The sequence below is a fragment of the Festucalex cinctus genome, chromosome 1 (assembly GCF_051991245.1).
Source record: "Festucalex cinctus isolate MCC-2025b chromosome 1, RoL_Fcin_1.0, whole genome shotgun sequence".
Lineage (NCBI taxonomy): Eukaryota > Metazoa > Chordata > Actinopteri > Syngnathiformes > Syngnathidae > Festucalex > Festucalex cinctus.
Window position 1 is genome coordinate 47,266,129 of NC_135411.1, and position 19,715 is coordinate 47,285,843.

General features: G+C 41.2%; 1 protein-coding gene and 1 long non-coding RNA gene across 2 annotated transcripts in view; one reads left to right on the top strand and one right to left on the bottom strand.

Annotated features, from left to right (window-relative positions):
- The window catches only part of LOC144032315 (polyamine-transporting ATPase 13A3-like), a 58,385-nt gene that overhangs the window by 21,297 nt on the left and 17,373 nt on the right, over positions 1 to 19,715 (top strand). The window contains exons 9-14 of the mRNA XM_077540194.1: positions 2,117 to 2,237; positions 9,623 to 9,747; positions 9,836 to 9,993; positions 13,579 to 13,701; positions 13,781 to 13,860; positions 13,972 to 14,014. Of these exons, the coding sequence (XP_077396320.1) occupies positions 2,117 to 2,237; positions 9,623 to 9,747; positions 9,836 to 9,993; positions 13,579 to 13,701; positions 13,781 to 13,860; positions 13,972 to 14,014 (650 nt within the window). The remainder of the gene's footprint in view (positions 1 to 2,116; positions 2,238 to 9,622; positions 9,748 to 9,835; positions 9,994 to 13,578; positions 13,702 to 13,780; positions 13,861 to 13,971; positions 14,015 to 19,715) is intronic.
- On the bottom strand, positions 6,691 to 8,709 carry LOC144031538 (uncharacterized). Its single transcript, XR_013287552.1, has 3 exons — positions 7,912 to 8,709; positions 6,964 to 7,207; positions 6,691 to 6,863 (listed from the first exon to the last, which is right to left on the bottom strand). It is a non-coding gene; the product is annotated as an uncharacterized LOC144031538 (long non-coding RNA).

Sequence of the window (19,715 nt, forward strand, 5' to 3'; positions counted from 1 at the left end):
GGAAATAAAACTCCACCAATGCACACAGTTGGATTGCGCTTTGTGCTAGGCTTGCACCGGCACAAAAATAGGGCCCCATATGTCTCAGTGCAACTAGTATGTGGCACCAAAAACATTGGGGTCTGCTGATCTAGCTCAAGCATGGTAATAGGGCACACTACCTTTTTGAATCAGCACACATCCAAAGATACACTGAGTCACAACCAAAAGTTCTCGATGAATCACACCTCTTTGGTGTTTCTTTGTTCATTCGCCATTTATGTGCACTGGGTGGGTTCACTTTCAAGGACGCATCTGTCACTTTCAAGGACGCATCTGTTGAGGAAGAACGCATCTGTACTTGCTCCTGCACTCGCTCGTGAATCTAACTACTTGTTGATTTTTGCATTGGGATTTTTTAACTACATTGTTGCAGAATGTCTGGCGGAAAAAGAGCTGACGAGAATGAGGAGATAAAATCTTCTCTTAAAAAACTCAGTGGAATGGTTGCCGAATTACTTGAAATGAAGAAGAGCATTGAGCCACTTCTTAAGGAAGTACAGCAATTGAAGACAGAGACACAGGAAAAAGATCGACGCATTGTTGCCTTGGAACAAAAAGTGGATGATTTGGAACAAAATCTTCATATCAACGACGTGATAGTCACCGGTATCAAGATCAAGCTGCGCCGTGGCCCTTCGAGAGATGCGGCTAGCACGAGCACGGAAGATTCTGACCAATCTTCAGGGAACGAGACTGTGGAACAGCAAGTGACACTTCAACTCAGAGATTTGGGATTAACTGTTGATCCTGCGCACATTCAGATGTGCTTTTCGCTCCCAACTGGAGGGACACGACCACCGGGAGTTCTGATCAGGTTTGTTGACAGAAAGAAAAAGATTGCTCTTCTGAGAGACCGTCACAAGCTTCGTGGGAAACATGTCTACATCAACGAAAACCTCAGCATACGAAATGGTGATATCGCCAAAAAGGCACGACAAATGAGAAAGAATGGACTTATCGAAAGCACGTGGACAAAAGACTGCCGAATTTTTATTCAAACTAAAGATAACTGGTCAACTAAAAACACGAATCGTTAAAGGAGCTGAGGAATTGGCAGCGCTTGAGAGACAACAGTAATTCACAATATCACAACAACAACAACAACATCACTAATTACCCAAAGCTGGAGTTGTATATGATTACTTGCTGACTTTGCCAAGGCTAACTCTTGTTTATACACCTGCATTGATAACATGTATTGCTGTTCCTGTATGAATGTAAATATTGTCTGGCTCGAATTCCGTTTGGACATTTGTTCTAACAGTCAAGGCTACATGATAAGGCTGTATTGTGGCTACAATGAATCTGCTGTCAATACGCAAAATGGGGTTGGTGGTCTGGTTCCTGGAATGCTGGCGTGGGCCGCTCTGCTGGGTGAGCTAGGCTGGGCAGCGCACAGGAGTCATCAGATCTACAACGTGCTAGCAACCAGTGGTGCTACCTGACCAGAATCGAGGTTGAAATTGCTTGAATCGCAATGGGCAGAATGCAAGCCGATCTACTCTTCTGGAAAGCACAACATGTGTGAAAGCTGATCCGAGGTCAGCGAAGACCCTACTGGTGAAAGAGAAGAATTGCGCTTGCCTTGGCTGCTCGCTTGGCAGGGTGGGCCTGCTGGCGGAGTCTGGGGACCGACTCACCAGTTTCAAATGACTGGGACTAGCCACAAGCTACACACGGACATTCAAGATGAACTGAGCGAGCAGTGTCTGGGATAGTATGGGATGGATAACGATAAAAATGAATGACTATTCTAAATAATGTGTATGACTGATGCGTTATAGTAATGGATCGATGGGGACGGGTCTCGAATAAGCCATTGGCCTCTACCCGTCAGCCCTTCTTTCGGATGTCAATGTTGCAAATGATGTGATGTGATTGATGTAAGCTGTAATGTGTCCGAAAGGAAAAAATGAATAAACTAAACTAGAAGTGAGGGGAGAAGTGCCCAAACTCAGGCGTGTCAAAAAGGACGTGTGCAATGAGAGAATATGCCCCTTTCCAAACAAAAACATGAATAAGTTGAGTTCATAAATAGCAGACTGGTGTGCTGTGCTTCTGTTTGTCTCCACAGTTCCACAGAATTTCATCGAGACTCTGGACACTTACACACAACGTGGATTCAGGGTTATTGCTCTGGCACATCACCAATTGGAGTCTGAACTGTCCTGGTCCAAAGTCCAGAGCCTCAGCAGGTATCCACATGCTTGACAGAATAAAAATTATTCCACTGCCAGTTTTTAACTTCTAATTCTTCACAAGGAGATGCATGAATGCATGCACATAATTATGCTGCACAAATTTACACAGCATTAAATTGAACATCACATCAAATGGAGATTGTTTCCTTTTTAACACTTGCAAAATATTATCTTTCTAAAGTCAAATTTGAAGCTCTCTGCTTAATTTGACAAGCTTCAACAACTGATTAGAGTAATTTACATGGCCAGTGGCTGTGTTAACCTATTGTAATGTAATGTAATCTAAGTGTTACCCATAAAGGCGGAAATTAGGGCTGGGCGATATGGCGAAAAAATAAAATCTCGATTTTTTGCAGTCATTCAGGGCGATTACGATTTTAATCGATTTTAACCTAATAAATCCAACAAACGTTTACTTAAAGGTTTCATTTATTAAAAAATAATTCCTATGCAAAATGTTCAGACACCAGTAACGTATACTGATTCTAGATCAGTTTTAACGCAAAATTACATCACATAAAAGCATTTGGATGTAACAGAACATAAGAACAACGGCTTTTAATCATCCAGAAGACAAAATTCGATTTCACAATTTAGCAAATTTTCAACTATTCGATTTTTTAAAATGACGATGTATCGAATTAATTAGATTTATTGCCCAGCCCTAGCGGAAATTCATACTCCTTTCAATACTGCAGAAAATTCATACTGTGGAATGCATCCAAGCTAAGCAAAGCTTCTTGCATGTGCTAATGTGCACCCTAGAGTCAAGAAATAACGCTACAGGACACTGTGTTTCATTCTCTTTGAAAAAAGAGCCAACTCCAAATGACTGACATAACAGGTATTGGAACACTTCCACAATACGGACCACGGATTCTAGATGTCCTATTTTGTCCAAGTGATGGTGTAGCACCTATGCCATCAGGCGGAGGGAGATACGCTACTGGACTAGTTGTAGATTCGATGAGTGGTGAAATTGAAGAAAATACCAGAGGCAGTAACTTGAACGTAAGCCGGCAATTTACTGAGAACAATGAACAAGACGGACAAGAAAACAGTAGAAAAATATATACAAATATTGGCACATCAATTTGCATACGCACCTTCAAATTCCACTTTTTGTTACAGAACACCTTGTATTGATTTAAGGAGTTATACAAAAAGTTTTAAGTTCAATCTATTTTCTGATCCTGTTTTGTTTCTATTTTATTTTATTGACCGGTCAATTAGTTTAGTTTTGGGTAATAAGCCTATTATTAGTCACTTAATTTTAGGTTTAAGCAAACCAATGGGTTCACAGTATTAACCCATATCAATTTCCAAAATGTGTAATAACACTTCACAATTCACTTGAGTGCTCATTCACAATATCACAATTCAATTCAATAACAATAGGAAAATGCAAAACAACAATAGAACAAATTTCAAATGTCCTTTAGCTTAGCAACATCCCATGTGTCCATTCGCAATGCGTTGATTGCACACACTGTGCTCTCAAAGTTCTGTAAATCCAAAGGAAGCAAAGGAAAATTCCAATTCCTACCGCGACCTTGGTAGCAACAGGGTTACAGTGAAGATGAAATCACGTGTTGTCCTGTGATGGTTTTCAGAGTCGTAGTTCATTGGGTAGCTCGCCACTCGGATCACCGAGACTTGTGTTCGAGTCCAAAGGTTTTTTTTTCCATCCGGAAAAAAACCTGGCCTGTAGGTTAGGCCACCAGGTAGAATATAATTAGTCTATTTACTAAAATAAAACATAACTACTAAATATCATACAGCTATTCACACGGCTGCGTGTCGAAGGAGAACATAAAATGGCGCCTGCTCTTAGCACTAAGCCACTCGTATTCACCACCAACAGGCAGATTTACACACAAAAAATAAACCAATGTAATGAAAATACAATACACAGGGGCACTTTATGTTGACAAGAGAAAACTCAAATTACTTCCAGTTATCATTCTCTGCTCTTCGCGAACGACATAAATTCCGAAATGAGGCTTGCTGCGTCATAGCAAACATTTTACAACTACATGTAATTAATTAAGAAAATCGACTTACCAAAACTCGTCTAATCAAAGGTTTTAGTCCTTCAATAATCACACCCTTCCTCAGGTAGGGTTAAAAAAAAAATGAAGGCTTTAAGTCGAAAAAGTTCTGTAGTTCAACGATGTTGCACCAACGGCAATCTGTGTTCAATGCGCACCTCTCAATCCAGTCTGCTCCGGTAGACTGTGTGGTGGGGGGAGGGGCGGTGCATTGAAAACTTTATTGTTAACAAAAAGTACAATCATGCATCTAAACCAAATTGTTTACCTTTTGAAGTAGTATCACATATTCACGTATTTGTCACGATCTATTTCTCAATATTATTTCATATTTTATTTATTTACTTATCTTATTTATTTATTTATTTATTTATTTATTTATTATATCTTTCACATGTTACTTCTGACAGGGGTTACATCAGCATGTTTAATTTTGAATAATCACGTTTTTAAGCGTTAATGTTAATCTTCAAAAATATTTAAAAGGCAGCCTGAATACTGGATAATTCAATAGTTGTTTTCCTATTCGTGAAATACTTGGCAATGCATTTACACCTTAAAGCCCCAGTGTGTAGCTCACGACCGGCATCTATCGGTCAAACAAGATAATGCAATGATTTTAAGCACACGAACTACGGCGTCCCAGAGAGACCCTACTTCAACAGCCTACCACCAATTTCACCGGAACAAAACGCAAACAACTTCTGGTATTCCCTCGAGTGATGACGTAAGTGAATTGCATTTGTTAGACATACTGTACAGATCCCTAATAATTGTGATTTAGTCATTTAATTTCAGAATTAATATTTTTGTCGGCATTGTTTGGAAATACTGTACGTCAGCTAATGATAATGGCTATCTATGTTCATATTTGTTAGTGCAACTAAACCATGCAACAGAGAACACACAGTTATGTTATGTTTTATAGACATGTGGACCATCTCAAAGGGGGCGATGAGGGGGCGAGAGAGACGACGAGGAAGAGAACGGGGAAGAGAACGCGGTGTCTCGTAACGTACAATTATGTCATCATGGAAAAATAATTCCATTCGAGCATGCATGTGAATGGCTCAAAACATACCTTTGCTTGGAATATGTGGTATTTAGATTACATCGTTTGCTGATATGTTTAGTATATCGTACAAAAATAATGGTGTTAACTGAACTACACAGATGCAACTCAGACTCGTAACCCCCCCGTGTCTTGTTGCTACTAACCACTCAGAAAAGTGCTGCTTACAAAAACGTTTGAAACCCTTTACTCAGATATCGATTTGTCACCATGTTGAACAATTTTACCTAATAAATATCACTAAGCAACTTAATTAGTTTTGATTGAAGATACAACAGCTTCCTTGTACTTCGATGTGCAGGAATTTACATGGCTTTCACAAATAGTCTTGCTCATATAATAATGTACTTAATTGGCTCAGTGACTTTCAGTTCATTGTTTGGTACCTCATCTGACATACAATTGTTACCTTCTTGCAGAGACTCGTACAGGAAATGACCATGGAGGAACATGAAGATATCCAAGTCCAGCTGATAGACTGACACCAAGAAATACTTTTTGACACATTGCTGACACATCAGCACCACCATGATTTTCCTGTACCTGGATCCCAGACTGCAGCACCTTGGTGGACTTGTGGCAAATAAGTGACACTTTCCCAGATCCTTGAGGACAATACAAAGGTTTTTTACCTGGCATATAATTAGTCCATGTCTGACACTTGTTGTTGTAGTTTGTATAACTTGTATATTGTTGTTGTGTGTTAATTTGTACATTTTGAATAACTAAAAAAATACTATTTCCTTTGGCGTCAACATGCAGTGTTCATTCGACACCTAACCTAACACTATTTTACATGACTAGAAATGTAAAACATCAAAAGCCTGGAGAATTATTATAAATGCTTGCAATGACAAGCAATTCTTCATTGGCCAATGAATGTAAGGTACAGTACATGAAAATGAATGAATAAAATAAAGTAAAATAAAAGTCTACATGAAATGAACATATTAACTAAAAAAAAAAAAAAATGCTGTTAGAATATAATGAGCTACATGAATTGCAGTTGTTCCAGAATTTTACCAATACGCTGTGCATTTCAAAATATGGAAAATAGACATACAGGTTTGGGCCAAAAGTAGTGTTACAGAGCAGGTATGTGTTGTACACAGCTAAAATATCTGATTAATTCAATACCATGATGTTTTTTTGTGTGTGTGTGTGTGCTGACATTGCCCCCCATTAACATTGCAACATTCCTCAAACTCTCCCGAACACAGTATGATCTGTAACACTACTTTTCGCCTACTCTATGATGTTATTGGGGCAAAATTAAGGAAGGCTTGTCCATTGATTGTGTGAACAGACTGCAGTAAAAATGAAGTCACTTCAATGTTTGCTGGTTTTATTAAGTTTGACATGCTCCTTGACTGCACAAGTACATGTTATGGAGTGAGGGCATGTTCCCACCAACGATGATATCATATTCTTCAAAGGCTTGCTGAGGAAAGTGAGGGAGGAGTCACTCCATGGCTTCAGACACCTGGTCAGCAGGTCCTGTGTAAAACAAGTGCTGCTTGTACATGTGACCATTCCGTATTGCTTCACACAAAAAGTTCATGTAGTGTGCAATGCCGTCCATATGTAAATGACATACCAAGACGTCGGCTGACTTCAGTTTGTTGCAGCTCAGATATGGTAGGTGCAGATACTGGTGGTACAACACCGAAGCCTTCTGGGGTCCTCCATTCAAGTGTCCTCATTCGGGGCATTCCAATTTGGCTGCTGAATCTCCCCTTGATATTTTTTTTCCTTGCAGGTCGGTGATGTATTTAAACGGTGCATGAATGCTTGTATACATCAGAATATGGTTCTGGAACCCCTCGAGTTTGGCTGTTGATCTAGTGTGACACAAACAAAAACAAAATTATAAAATAAAATAGAATAATTGATGATACTACTATATGTCACCAACTTTCCAACAAAGCCCCCAAAATAGAGGTAAGATCTTTAGTTTTTGGGCCCAAAACATTGTATTAGCTAGATAAAAGTAACTTGACTGCACACTGCATAGAATATGCAAAGGCTGCTTGCTTGTCGAATTTCCGTGGAAAACGTGGCAGCCTGTAAATTCTTGTGCACCCAATTACACAATGGACCAGTACACACTTGAGTGAGAGAGTTCAGACTCTAGCAGTGCTTACGGTACAGCCAGCATTTAAGTCCAGAAAGTTATTCCCTGCCGAAAATTAATTTCGAGAACACTATTTTCACCAACCACAACGAAAATAATTTTCAACTCCTCCACTAATACAGTATGCTTTAGATTCTCTATTGAAGTTATGGGCAAATATACCTCCGAAATCACAGTTACATTACATTACACAATAACTTGCGCATTTACTCTGAATATAACGTGCCAGCGGGAATCTTTTTTTTTTTTAAAGCAAGTAGCTACATAACGAAATCGTTCGAGTGGTGCGGAGTTGCTAATCAACAGCTACAGTGATCGTAAAACAAAGGTACGAACATCGTATTAATTAGTACGATGTGTATACTTTTTCTCTCGCTCTCAAAACGTAAACACAAATGTACTCTTACTTACCGGTCAAGTAGAAAGCAGTCGAAGGCACCGGCACGTCCCAAACCTAGTCTGTTCCTCATTTCTCTCCATCTGGCAAATGCGGCTACAATATAAACTCTTGTTTTGTCGCGCTGAAATAAAATAAATTCCCAAAGTAAGTGTGATGCTTGATAATGCTCTCTTCGGGGACCGGAAACTCTTCTTCTTCGTGGACATGCGGTCGCCATACAAACCGGAAGTGCGTTCCAAAAACGCGTAAAGAAATGGAGCGCTGAAATATGTCTTTGACGGCACCCGTAGCAGAAAGATGGCGGCGAAACATGGCGGACACTAGAAGCCGCGGCCCGGACATGTATGATAATTTGCGATTTCTAGACTAACCGTTATATTTAAAAAAAAGTACGTTTATGCGATACAACATATCTTTTTACATACTACTAACACAAACAATTTTTTTTTTTTTCGAATGATTTATTGTTTCACCACTAGATGCCACTGTATAATACTGAGTGTACCTTTAAGTACACAATAGGCAGGTCTCCAAATTGATTCCCATGACGCCCCAAGGGCCCTAGGCTACTTTTAAATGTAAATAAATGATTAAAAAAAGAAAAAAAAAGGTCTGTATGCGGATGTTTTATAAAACACGGGTGTTGTAATTCCAGTTTCAACTCTGACAGATGTGTTTATCGAAAAGAGGACATGTGACATCCATTAATAATTACCGAGCACAGGTTTATTGAGCATAATTTGCTTGATAGGGCTTCTCTGATGTTATGATAAGACACAGTTGTCCGTGAATCACTCATTTATGCAGCTCAATTTTATGAATAGGTTACATACAGAACGTATGGTGATTTACGGAGCCCCTAAGGTGACATGGTAGAAAAAAAACAACAACTTTGCGTTCCTTCGCAAACATCTTTGCGTTCCCTCGCAAAACAACTTTGCGAATCTTTGCGAGGGAACGCAATCTCTGCGAAAGAACGCAAAGTTGTTTTGCGAGGGAACGCAAAGTTGTTTTTTTCGCCTACCATGTCACCTTCGCTGCGCCGTAAACACTTCCGGGTCATCGTCCATGTGAAAAAAAGCGACGAGGACGTAACGTTTCTAAACATGAGACAAAAAAGTGGGAAAGCTTTCCCAAAGCGACTAGGATGGAGTATGTATTTTTCCACTGCTTTGTTTACACGTCGCTTTTGTTCACATGGAAGATGACCCGGAAGTGTTTACGGCGCAGCGAAGGTGACATGGTAAGCGAAAAAAACAGCTTTGCGTTCCCTCGCAAAACAACTTTGCGTTCGATCAAAAAGATTACGTTCCCTCGCAAACTTTGCGAAGGAACGCAAAGATGTTTTGCGAGGGCACGCAAAGTTTTTTGCGAGGGCACACAATCTTTGCGCAATCATTGCGAGGGAACGCAAAATGCTTTGCGAGGGAACGCAAAGTTTTTTTTTTCTTTTTTCTACCATGTCACCTTAGGGGCTCCGTAGTGATTTCCCCCCCTAATGCATTTATAATTGTCGTCAGTTATATTTTCACTCCCTGTGGGCCGGTCCGGTCCCTATCCCTCATGAATAGAAACGATCCACTATAGTCGCTTTCATAACAATCACGGCACAATTTTGATTTGTCCACAGCTTTTGGTGCAGTTGATCATCTTATCATGAAACAGAAGCTCTCCTATATTGCGAATGGTCTGATTTGTTGTGTGTATTCTGGTTTTGAACAGAGAGCAGATAGAGACTAACTTGGACTTTCTTGGATTGATCATCATGCAGAATAAAATCAAAGAACAGACTCCTGGCGTGTTGTTTGATTTACGACAAGCCAACATTCGAACCTTGATGGTCACAGGTAAACACTGTGTTTACTGTTTGTACGTTATCAGAATGTATGATGTTCACACACTTTACTATTCTTTTTTTTTTTTGTGAGCTCTTAGGTGACAACATGTTGACAGCAATATATGTGGCCCGAGACTGTGGAATGATTCAAGCCCATGATAAAGTCATTATTGCAGATGCTGTGCCACCGAATGATCAAAACCCTGCTAGTATCACATGGCGTTACTCTGAAAACCCTGTTTTAAGCAATATCCCGGTATGACAGTGAAAAGAATGTCACACGTTTATTTTTGAACAGCATACATTATCTTGCAGGGCTGGGACGATCTACTTCTGTCACGATCCAATCCGGATCCCGATACCTTGGTGGCGATCCGATATTTATTGTGATCCTTTTTTTTTTTTTTAAATAAGTTTTATTTTTGGCCATTTTAAGGAAGGGGGGGGGGGGGGGGTTACCCATTTTTCGCTCCTAAACTTATTGATGGTTTGTTTGTTTTTAATTAGTAAAATACGAATTTCAGACAACAGGTGTATTTCGCAAAGGAGGTTCAACAAACTGTGAGATTAACCCTGAACAACGAGTTGACATACCCTCCGATAGGAAACTCTGCGTTTTCGGTTCCAGTCCAGCTGATTCCAATATCAACGCTGAGTAGTCACACCTGTACTTACTCCCAGAGTTAAAAGACCGCCCCAAAGGAGCCCCGATTCGTCGAGTCACCATGGCAACGGGGAAGCCGAGCGCGGCGCCGCCCTCTGCTTCCGCGTTGCTTATTTATTTTTGCCCCTCTCAACCGAAAATCTTAATAAGATCATATGTTGAATTTGAACATGTCTTTATTTAAAAATAAATAAATGAAAAAAATGCAGCGGCTCGCCATAGAGTAAGGCGGCGTGGGAGAACATTGTTGCTCGGTTCAATGTGTAAATTTAAATGTATGGTCCTTTGCAATCACACTATCACAGGGGAAACCTGTTGAATGATAACTCATTAATTCATTTCATTTAGGTGCAATCCTGCGAGGGAGAAGCGCACTTGATTAAGATGAAATATAAAACAGATGAAATATAAAAACATTATTCAAACAGGTATAAGAAAAAAATGGAGCGCAATACTGCTCCGATGTGAGCGCATATGACTACGTCTGATAATGTTGCAAATGTAAGGACGGATTAAGTTGTGTAGGACTGTGATGTGAAACAGTTCCGGTCAATAAGGTAACTGTGCGGAAATGCCAGATATATGCGGTCTGATAACATTCTCGCAACAAATATTTAACTCCCTGCGCAACATTGCGGTACCTTCATCAATAGGTTCATTGTCAAAAAGAGATGCCATGTTCGTGACAAAAGTGGACTTTACGCTATAGACTACAGGCGTATTTACGCAAAAAGTGGCCGCAGCGGACCAGTGGTGTCACAGATTACTTGAAAAAGTAATGTGATTACTGATTACTCCTCAAAAATGTAATCTCGTTACTTTACTGATTACGTTATTGTCAAAGTAACTAAGTTACTCAAAAAGTAACTTATCAGTTACTTTTTGGTACCAATTTCCCCCCTTTGCTGCCGTAACATAAAAATGACAACCGGTTACATAAATAAAACTTGTAAAAATGCATGAACTTGAAACATGAACATGTTTCTTTGTTTCATTTTCTCTGGTTTTACAATACATACATTGTAGTATAACACATTACACCTGCAGGTTGGTTACAAACTGTAACTATAACATTTACATGTAGGCTGGTTGCAACTGTAACATTTTCTATTTTCTCAAATATCAGAGCTGAACTACAGTCATGCAGATAGGCTTTATTATTATTATTATTATTATTATTATTATTATTATGTATTTATTTACGTAACCGGCAAACCTCCTCCATTATTTTGCCGTTAATGTCTTTGATTGGTCAATCAGAAGAGCGACAAAATGCCATGATTGCTTGAAGACTTTACTCGCGGGTTTGAATAACCCAAATGTGCATGTTTAATCCGCTGCTCGAGAGAGACGCGCACGCCGTCTCGTTCGTTAGCTTCGCGGCCAGTTAGCATCACAAACTCAATCCAACTAGATGGTGAGTTACCGGTCACGGTAAAACAGTCTTTTGCCATGTCTTCGCGTATATCTGCGCATCCTCTCAACTTTAACGGCAACAATTTTCCTGCACAATTTGAAAACGCTGTATGTTTTTGCATCTGACAGTCTTCTCATCAAACAACCTCCAGACGACGAATGTAGCTCACTTTGCCGACAGAACTGGCTATAGCTCACAGCCTCACACGCTCCGACTCCGACGTCGTTTTTATGAAGGAAATGTAGAACTGCTATAACTGTCTCCCTACCTGTCTGTCTGTCGCCTTTGCTTGGAGCTGTATCGCATTGTGCTGTGATGTTTCCTTAAATTGGATGTGGACTTTTTAACCAGCGCAGCGTTTCCAACGCACTGAGAGGGTTTTGTAATCTTTACTGGACACAAATGCGAAGTAATGGCTGTATTTCCAATGAGCAAATGCATCCGTTTGTGGCGGTCCAGCTGCTTCTTCGACTTCCACTGCTAGCGCTGCGGCTCAGTGCTCACACATGTTGGTACACGTGATCCGTTGCGTCTTTCAGCTGAGAAAACGTGACATGCGATGTGACGTCACTCCTAAACGCAAGAGAAACATTTTCTCCTTGAAATTATCTTTGAAATGGACATTTTGCATTCTACATACATTATGAGATAATAAAAAAAATAGTAACGTAGAGCCACTTAGGAAAGTAACTTTAATCAGATTACTGGTTTGGAAAAATGGATGAGTTAGATTACTCGTTATTGAAAGAAAGTAATTAGATTACAGTAACACGTTACTTAGTAACGCATTAGTGACAACAATGCAGCGGACTGAATGAATGAGGAAATAAATTGTCGTGTGTGACTGAAAGGAGGCGGGGACAGGGAAAAACTCGAGGTGCATTGTGACAAACCTGCTACGACCAGGTTAGGTTGATGGACCATGTTACTACGGTAACTGACTTAGAGCTTAAATGACTTCTTTTTATGCAAAAGGCTAGACTTCCCTCTTAACCTCTGGTTTCAGTTACCTCCCTTTCTGAAACGAGTTTCCCACTTTTCAGGGTTTCTTTTCCCAGATTTCTCACTAAACCTGCTTTGTGAAATACACCCAAGATCATTCCGCTTATTTTAAAATTTCTACTGCCCTTTTTGCAGTGAACATGCATGTGAAGTTCAATGACAACTCCAAATTATCTATATATTAGGTGTGACTGTAAATGGAGACAAGTCACAATTCACTTTTCTCACAATTCAATTCATTTCATCCATCCATCCATTTTCTTGACCGCTTATTCCTCACAAGGGTCGCGGGGGCTGCTGGCGCCTATCTCAGCTGGCTCTGGGCAGTAGGCGGGGGACACCCTGGACTGGTTGCCAACCAATCGCAGGGCACACAGAGACGAACAACCATCCACACTCACACGCACACCTAGGGACAATTCGGAGCGCCCAATTAACCTGCCATGCATGTCTTTGGAATGTGGGAGGAGACCGGAGTACCCGGAGAAGACCCACGCGGGCACGGGGAGAACATGCAAACTCCACCCAGGAAGGTCCGAGCCTGGACTCGAACCGGAGACCTCAGAACTGGGAAGCGGACGTGCTAACCACTCGACTACGGTGCCTCCCTCAATTCATTTCAATTGAATTCAATTCAAAATTGACAATTCAATTGACAATTCTGTATGTGCCCCGCGATTGGCTGGAAACCAGTCAGATATTAGGGCATGTCAAAATTGGCCATTTGTTGTTTTCTTTCTTTCTTTGTGGTCTTTCAGACTGCTGAGATCAGCTTTGCTGGTGACGGGCTGCACAGTGATGAGGACCCGGGTTATCATTTTGTTGTGAGTGGCCAAGCCTTCGCAGTCATCACGGAGTACTTCCCGGAACTTGTCCAAAAGGTATTAAGATAACACTGTGTGTACTGCCATGAAAATGATTAGATGTTAAACTGTGCCTCTCCTCGTGGGGGCGCTGCAGCTCCTCCTGAGAGCCACGGTGTTTGCCCGCATGACCCCAGACCAGAAGACGCAGCTGGTTCAAGCCCTGCAGAGCATCGAGTCAACTTATTTATTTATTTATTTATTTATTTATTTATTTATTTATTTATTTATGTATTATCTTGTTTGTGTGTTTAATATAATCCGTTTTTTGTTTTTTTTCCTATACAGGTACATTGTCGGGATGTGTGGAGATGGTGCAAATGACTGTGGGGTGAGTAGATGAGTATATAACTGAAAATGGCATCATCTGGTTATTTATGCTTTTGATAGTTTTGTGTTACGAAAGAATCAGGTTTCTGTTCCAGTGGTGAAATCTGTTCAAAAATCCATTACTTTGACTATGTGACCCTCTCCGGCATGTTGGCAGGATCAATCTACAGATATGGACGATATTAGACAGTTGGACATTATTTGTCCATTTTGAGATTTCTCCACAAATAGCCCCCTTGAGGTCTCTAGTTTCATTTCTAGGGGGAGTGTTTTTCGCCTAACCGCAACTATTTAAAAACAACCCCAATTTCCTAACATCAAACGTAATTCACGAATGATTTGTATAAATAGTGTGAGGATAAGCGGATCTGCTAATGGATGGGTGGATAGACAAAGCAACCAAAAAAGTCAAATACACCATTCAGCACGAAAGTGAAACGAACAGTCAGCCTACCTTATGGAGCAGGAGCTATGTTGTCATTGATCCCGGATACCGGCGAATTGTAATCCAAGCAGACAGAGATATTCTACAAGATCTATTGCTTCATGAATCGATTTATATTTTTAATTCAAATTGCTACATTCACAGACTAAACCATGTCGAACTCGAGCGGGGCCTCAGCCATGATGCCCCAGAGGAGAGTGACAGGCTGTCTCTCTGCTCTCACTCACAGTCACACCGAGGCAGGAATTAAAAGTTGTGACATGCGCCAGTGCCTTGTATGTAATGTAGACTAATGTATTGTAAATAATAATGTAATGTTTTGATCGCTTGTCGATCTTGTCCATTTCATACTACGTTGGACACGCCGCTTCTTTGATGCGTCAAAAATTAACAGTATGCCTCCATACGTTGCAAATATCACTACACATTATCACTTTATGCTCTTTTAAATGGAATGCCATGAACATATGAATGAGCTATGAAATATGAAACTTGAAGATGAAAGATGATCACGATGGTCTTCCACAAGCGTGTCACCTTGACACCCCACCCCAAAATGCACACAGTCTATATTGACTTGTAAATACAATAGTGTAGTGTCCCTCGTGTATTCGGGTACTGAGGGTGGGGTGGTGGGACAAAACAAAACAAAAAAACTATGAAACCATCACATTTTCATTTTTTCATGTGACCAAAAGCATTTGCGATATCACATCCATTATAAGTTATCAATAAAGCACTTTTCACAGGTCACATCCAATGGCAAATAATCTTTTAATTGACACAAAATTATTGAATCAAATTTCCCACTGTGGTTTATGACCTCATTTACGCAAGAAAATACCACAAGGAGCAACAATAAAATAAGCAAACTTTGGCTGACGCCTCAGAAGATGAATTGTAAGCTGAATGTGATCTACAAAGTTGAGGCTGATTTCATCTCTTGAGAGTTCAAACTTCCAAAACATTTAAAGGGTTAAAATCTCGGACGATGACCTTGCCTGCTATTGGAATTGACTTTCCACTGATATTTTAACAAATCCTGAGAATTTCAGGTTCATATCTTTTTCCTAAGGGACTGGTTGCTATGGACATTTGAAAGATGCAAGTAGCAAAACTTTAAACCCCTTTTTCTCAAAACTAAGGATTTCAACATTCCAACATTAAAACTGATGTAACTTTGTAAATTTTTGAGGTGCGTCCATGTATTATATATCATTTTCAAGGGAATTATGCGCAGAATTCGAAAAAAAATCTCAATTTAGATTTTTTTGGCACATGAGGACCTTTTGGCAGAGCCACATATATACAGTACACTACCCAGGGCTGGCCCGTACTCGCCTCGCTAGGCCGCGGTCAACGGCTCCCCTCTTTGGTGGCGATCCTTATGCATGCCAGATCCATCACACCAGCATCTACTGAAATTTAAACAGAATTCGCTTCTCTGTCCCACTGCTCGCTGAATCAGTGGATGCTGGTATCTGTGGACCTCACTCTGCTTCATCTATCATTCTCTCCTTCCTCTGTTTAGTTTTTCCTGAGGGGTGTATTTCACAAAGCAGGTTTAGTGAGAAACCTGGGTAAAGTAACCCTGAAAAGCGGAAAACTCTTCCGTTTCAGAAAGCGAGGTAACTGAAACCAGAGGATAAGAGGGAACTCTAGCCTGTTTCATGAAAAGAGGTCATTTAAGCGCTCGGTAAGTTACCATAGTAACATGGTCCATCAACCTATCCTGGTCGGTAGCACTAGCAAGGTTTGTCAAAATGAACCTCGAGTTTTTCCCTGTACCCGCCTTCTTTCAGCTACACATGACAAATCATTTACTTATTCATTCAGTCGCTGAATGACTGCGCCGACTTTTTGCGTAAATACGCCTGTAGTCTATCGCGTAAAGTCCACTTTTGTCACGAACATGGCATGTTCTCTTGACAATAACCCGATTGATGAAGGTGCCGCAATATTGCGCAGGGAGTTAAAGGAACAGTTTGGATTTTTTGACATGAATCTCTATTTCATCCTCACCTCCAGTGTGTGCGATCATCACTGACTTACCCGTGACAGCGTTCTGTGACACGAGTTCTGGTCCGGTGTTGGTCGAGAGGACAGTAGTCCGGCAAGTTGACTTGGGTCACGGAAATAAAGCGTTTATCTTCTAAAAACTATTAGTGTTCAAAAGAGTGATACATTTGCATCACTAAACTAATTTCTGAAAAAAGTCAGACGCCATTACCGCCTGGCACTATTTTTCTGTTTGTTCGTATCACTGCGCGGCTCCCCGCAAACAGCTGAGAGACGCGCACTAATCTTCGTTGTTTTTCTTTTCGAAGGCGGAAGCCGCACGGATCAGCTGTCTGCAGCGCGTCGATTAGCTGTCTATATATATATATATATATATATAAGGATATTGTCGTAAGCATCCTCGTCTGCTTCATCAGATGATGCTGTTAGTCTCTGGGCTGTAGTGGGTCTAGACAGAACCTCCGCTAGCAATTGATCCTCCAGCTCGGACCTTCCACCATCATCAGCACCTCGCAGACCATCATCCGGAGCAGCCTCAAAGTCATCTCTTGGAAGTTCCTCACCGATGCTCGTTTCATCTTGTCTAGGGGTTGGTTGTGGGTGGAACTCTTCTGCATCTGCTCTCAGCTGACTCCAAGTTCGTTTTGCAATGATTGCTTGCCACTCCGTCTCACTCTCTGAATCCTCAGTGGTGATGTTAGTATTCTCTTCATCTCTTACACTTTCTGTTTAGTCTTTGCAGGTTTTATGCGGGTCGGCAGAACGTCTTCTTCAATGGGCAGGTAGTCGCAAGGAAGCAACAAGTTCCTGTGAATGACTCGGGTCTTTCTTGCACCTCTCTCAGGCTTGATCACATAAACAGGAGTGTCAGGTTTCTTGTCAACAACAGTATGGACTTTCTCCTCCCAGTACGACCTGAGTTTCCCTGGGCCACCTCGCTCAGAGAAGTTGCGCACCAGCACCCTGCTGCCTGGTTGAAGTTCTGCACCATACGCTTTTCTGTCATAGTACATTTTTGACCTGGCTTGCCCTTTACTGTGACTTTTTGAAGCGATCTTATATGCCACCAACATGCGTTTGCGCCACTTTTCAGCATACTCACTGTGGGATGTGCTTTTCTCTTCATCGCCACCAGGGGTCAGGCCAAACAGGATGTGGATAGCTTGGGTTATCGTGGCTATAACATCTGGCTCTACTCCTTTGGAGCATGTGAGGATATACTGGTCCATATCAAGAGGCATTCAGGAGAGCCCATCAGCATCTCCATTAGATCTCCCTGGTACTTTACTTTTACACTTTTTTATTTATTTATTTATTTTTTTTTTTAAGAGCTTAGAATTGTTCATTCGGTAGTCTTACCGATTCAACATCTTATCATCATTGCTCTTTTGTGTGTGTGTGTGCGTGTGTGTGTGTGTGTGTGTGTGTGCGTGCGTTTGTGTGCGTGCGTGCGCGTTCGTGAGCATGCAAATACGTATAAATTTATACTCATTAATTCACCTAAAATCTTATAAATATCCCATTACCCTTCGCCTTAACCAGGTACTTCAGAGTCTTGCCAGAGTCGTGAGGTTCAAATGGTCAGGAGACCAGAGAAAAGGTCAGAAAAAATAAAGAGAAAAGAAAGATCAAAGTGAAATCGAGCACCCACCAAACACTTCCTGCCTTCCCCATGGTTACAAAATCAAAGTCTTACGCCAACCCCGGAAGCCTCTAAATTCCAACAAATTAACGAGATCTCAAGAGACCAGAGGAAAAACTAAAGAGAGGAAGGAGGGAAGGATCGATGAGGCAGAGTGAGATCCATAGAAGCCAGTACATCCAATCCATCAAAGTGAAATCCAGCACCAACCAAACCCCTCCTGCGTGGTTACAAAACCAGAGTCTTATGCCAACCCCAGAAACCTCAAACTTCCAATAAATTGAGATCTCAAGTGACCAGAGGAAAAACTAAAGAGAGGAAGGAGGGAAGGATAGATAAAGAAAAGTGGCCGATACTTGATTGTAAACTCAAAATCAGCAAGCTCAGCCACCCACCTGTGCATTGTGGCATTCAGTTTAGCTGATGACAAGACGTAGGTTAAGAGGTTATTGGCGGCGTAAACGACAAATGATGGTGCATAATAGAGGTACTCCCTAAACCTTTCACAAATTGCACATTTCAATGCTAAAAATTCTAATTTTCCGGAATGCAAATGATAGTTCTTTTCTGGCGGAGTCAAGGTCCTAGAGCCATAACCAATAACTACGAGTTTTCCTTGCTGTCTCTGATGAGTACTGCACCAAGGCCCTCCTGAGATGCGTCACAGTGCAGGACAAAAGGTCGCTCAAAATCAGGGTAACCTAATATAGGTGGGTGAAGTAGGTGGTCTATGAGTTCACAAAGCACAGTCTGGTGTTTCTCGGACCATGTGATAGGCTGGCTTGAGGATAGTTGATTGGTCTTGATTGGTTTCCTTGCTGTTCGTTTGGCTTCAAGTTTGGGTGAAAGAACTTTGGGTGTCCTGTCAGCTGACAACAAACTGTACAGTGGCTTAGCAATTCGTGAGAAGTTTCGGATATAGGGCCGAAAATATGATATGAACCCTAAGAGCTTCCTCAGTTCACCTACATTTGTTGGCTTTCGGTCTTTGAGAGCTTTTACAGGTGTTAGCTCTGCTGGATCCATCATATATCCATCTTTGGACACAATTTTTCCCAAGAATTTTACTTTGTTCTTGAAAACTTCACATTTTTTCGGAGTTAATTTGACGCCATGCTGCTGGTAACGACGCAACACTTCTCTCAAGTCCTGCAGGTGGTCATCAAATGTTTTACTGTGGACCAGATTATCATCCAAATTGGGCTGGCATGTCTCATCTCTCAAACCGGTAAAACACTCCTCCATGCTGCGTTGGAACTCTGTGGGGGCTGAAGAGAGGCCGAAAGGGATACGCACCCACTCAGAGCGGCCCCACGGTGTTATGAAGGCAGTGAGTGATCTGCTTTCCTCTTCCAGGAATCCCTGGTGGTAGGCCTTCCCCTGGTCTAAAACAGAGAACCATGCACTTCCACACAAGCTGTTCAGAATGTCTTGCACACGAGAAATGGGGTGCCTATCTGGTATAGATTTGTGATTTAGCTCCCTATAATCCACGCAGAGACGCAGCGTGCCATCCTTTTTGCGAACACATACAAGTGGTGAGGAGAAAGGAGAGCCTGACTTTTGGATCCATCCTCTATTTAGAAGGTCCTCTAA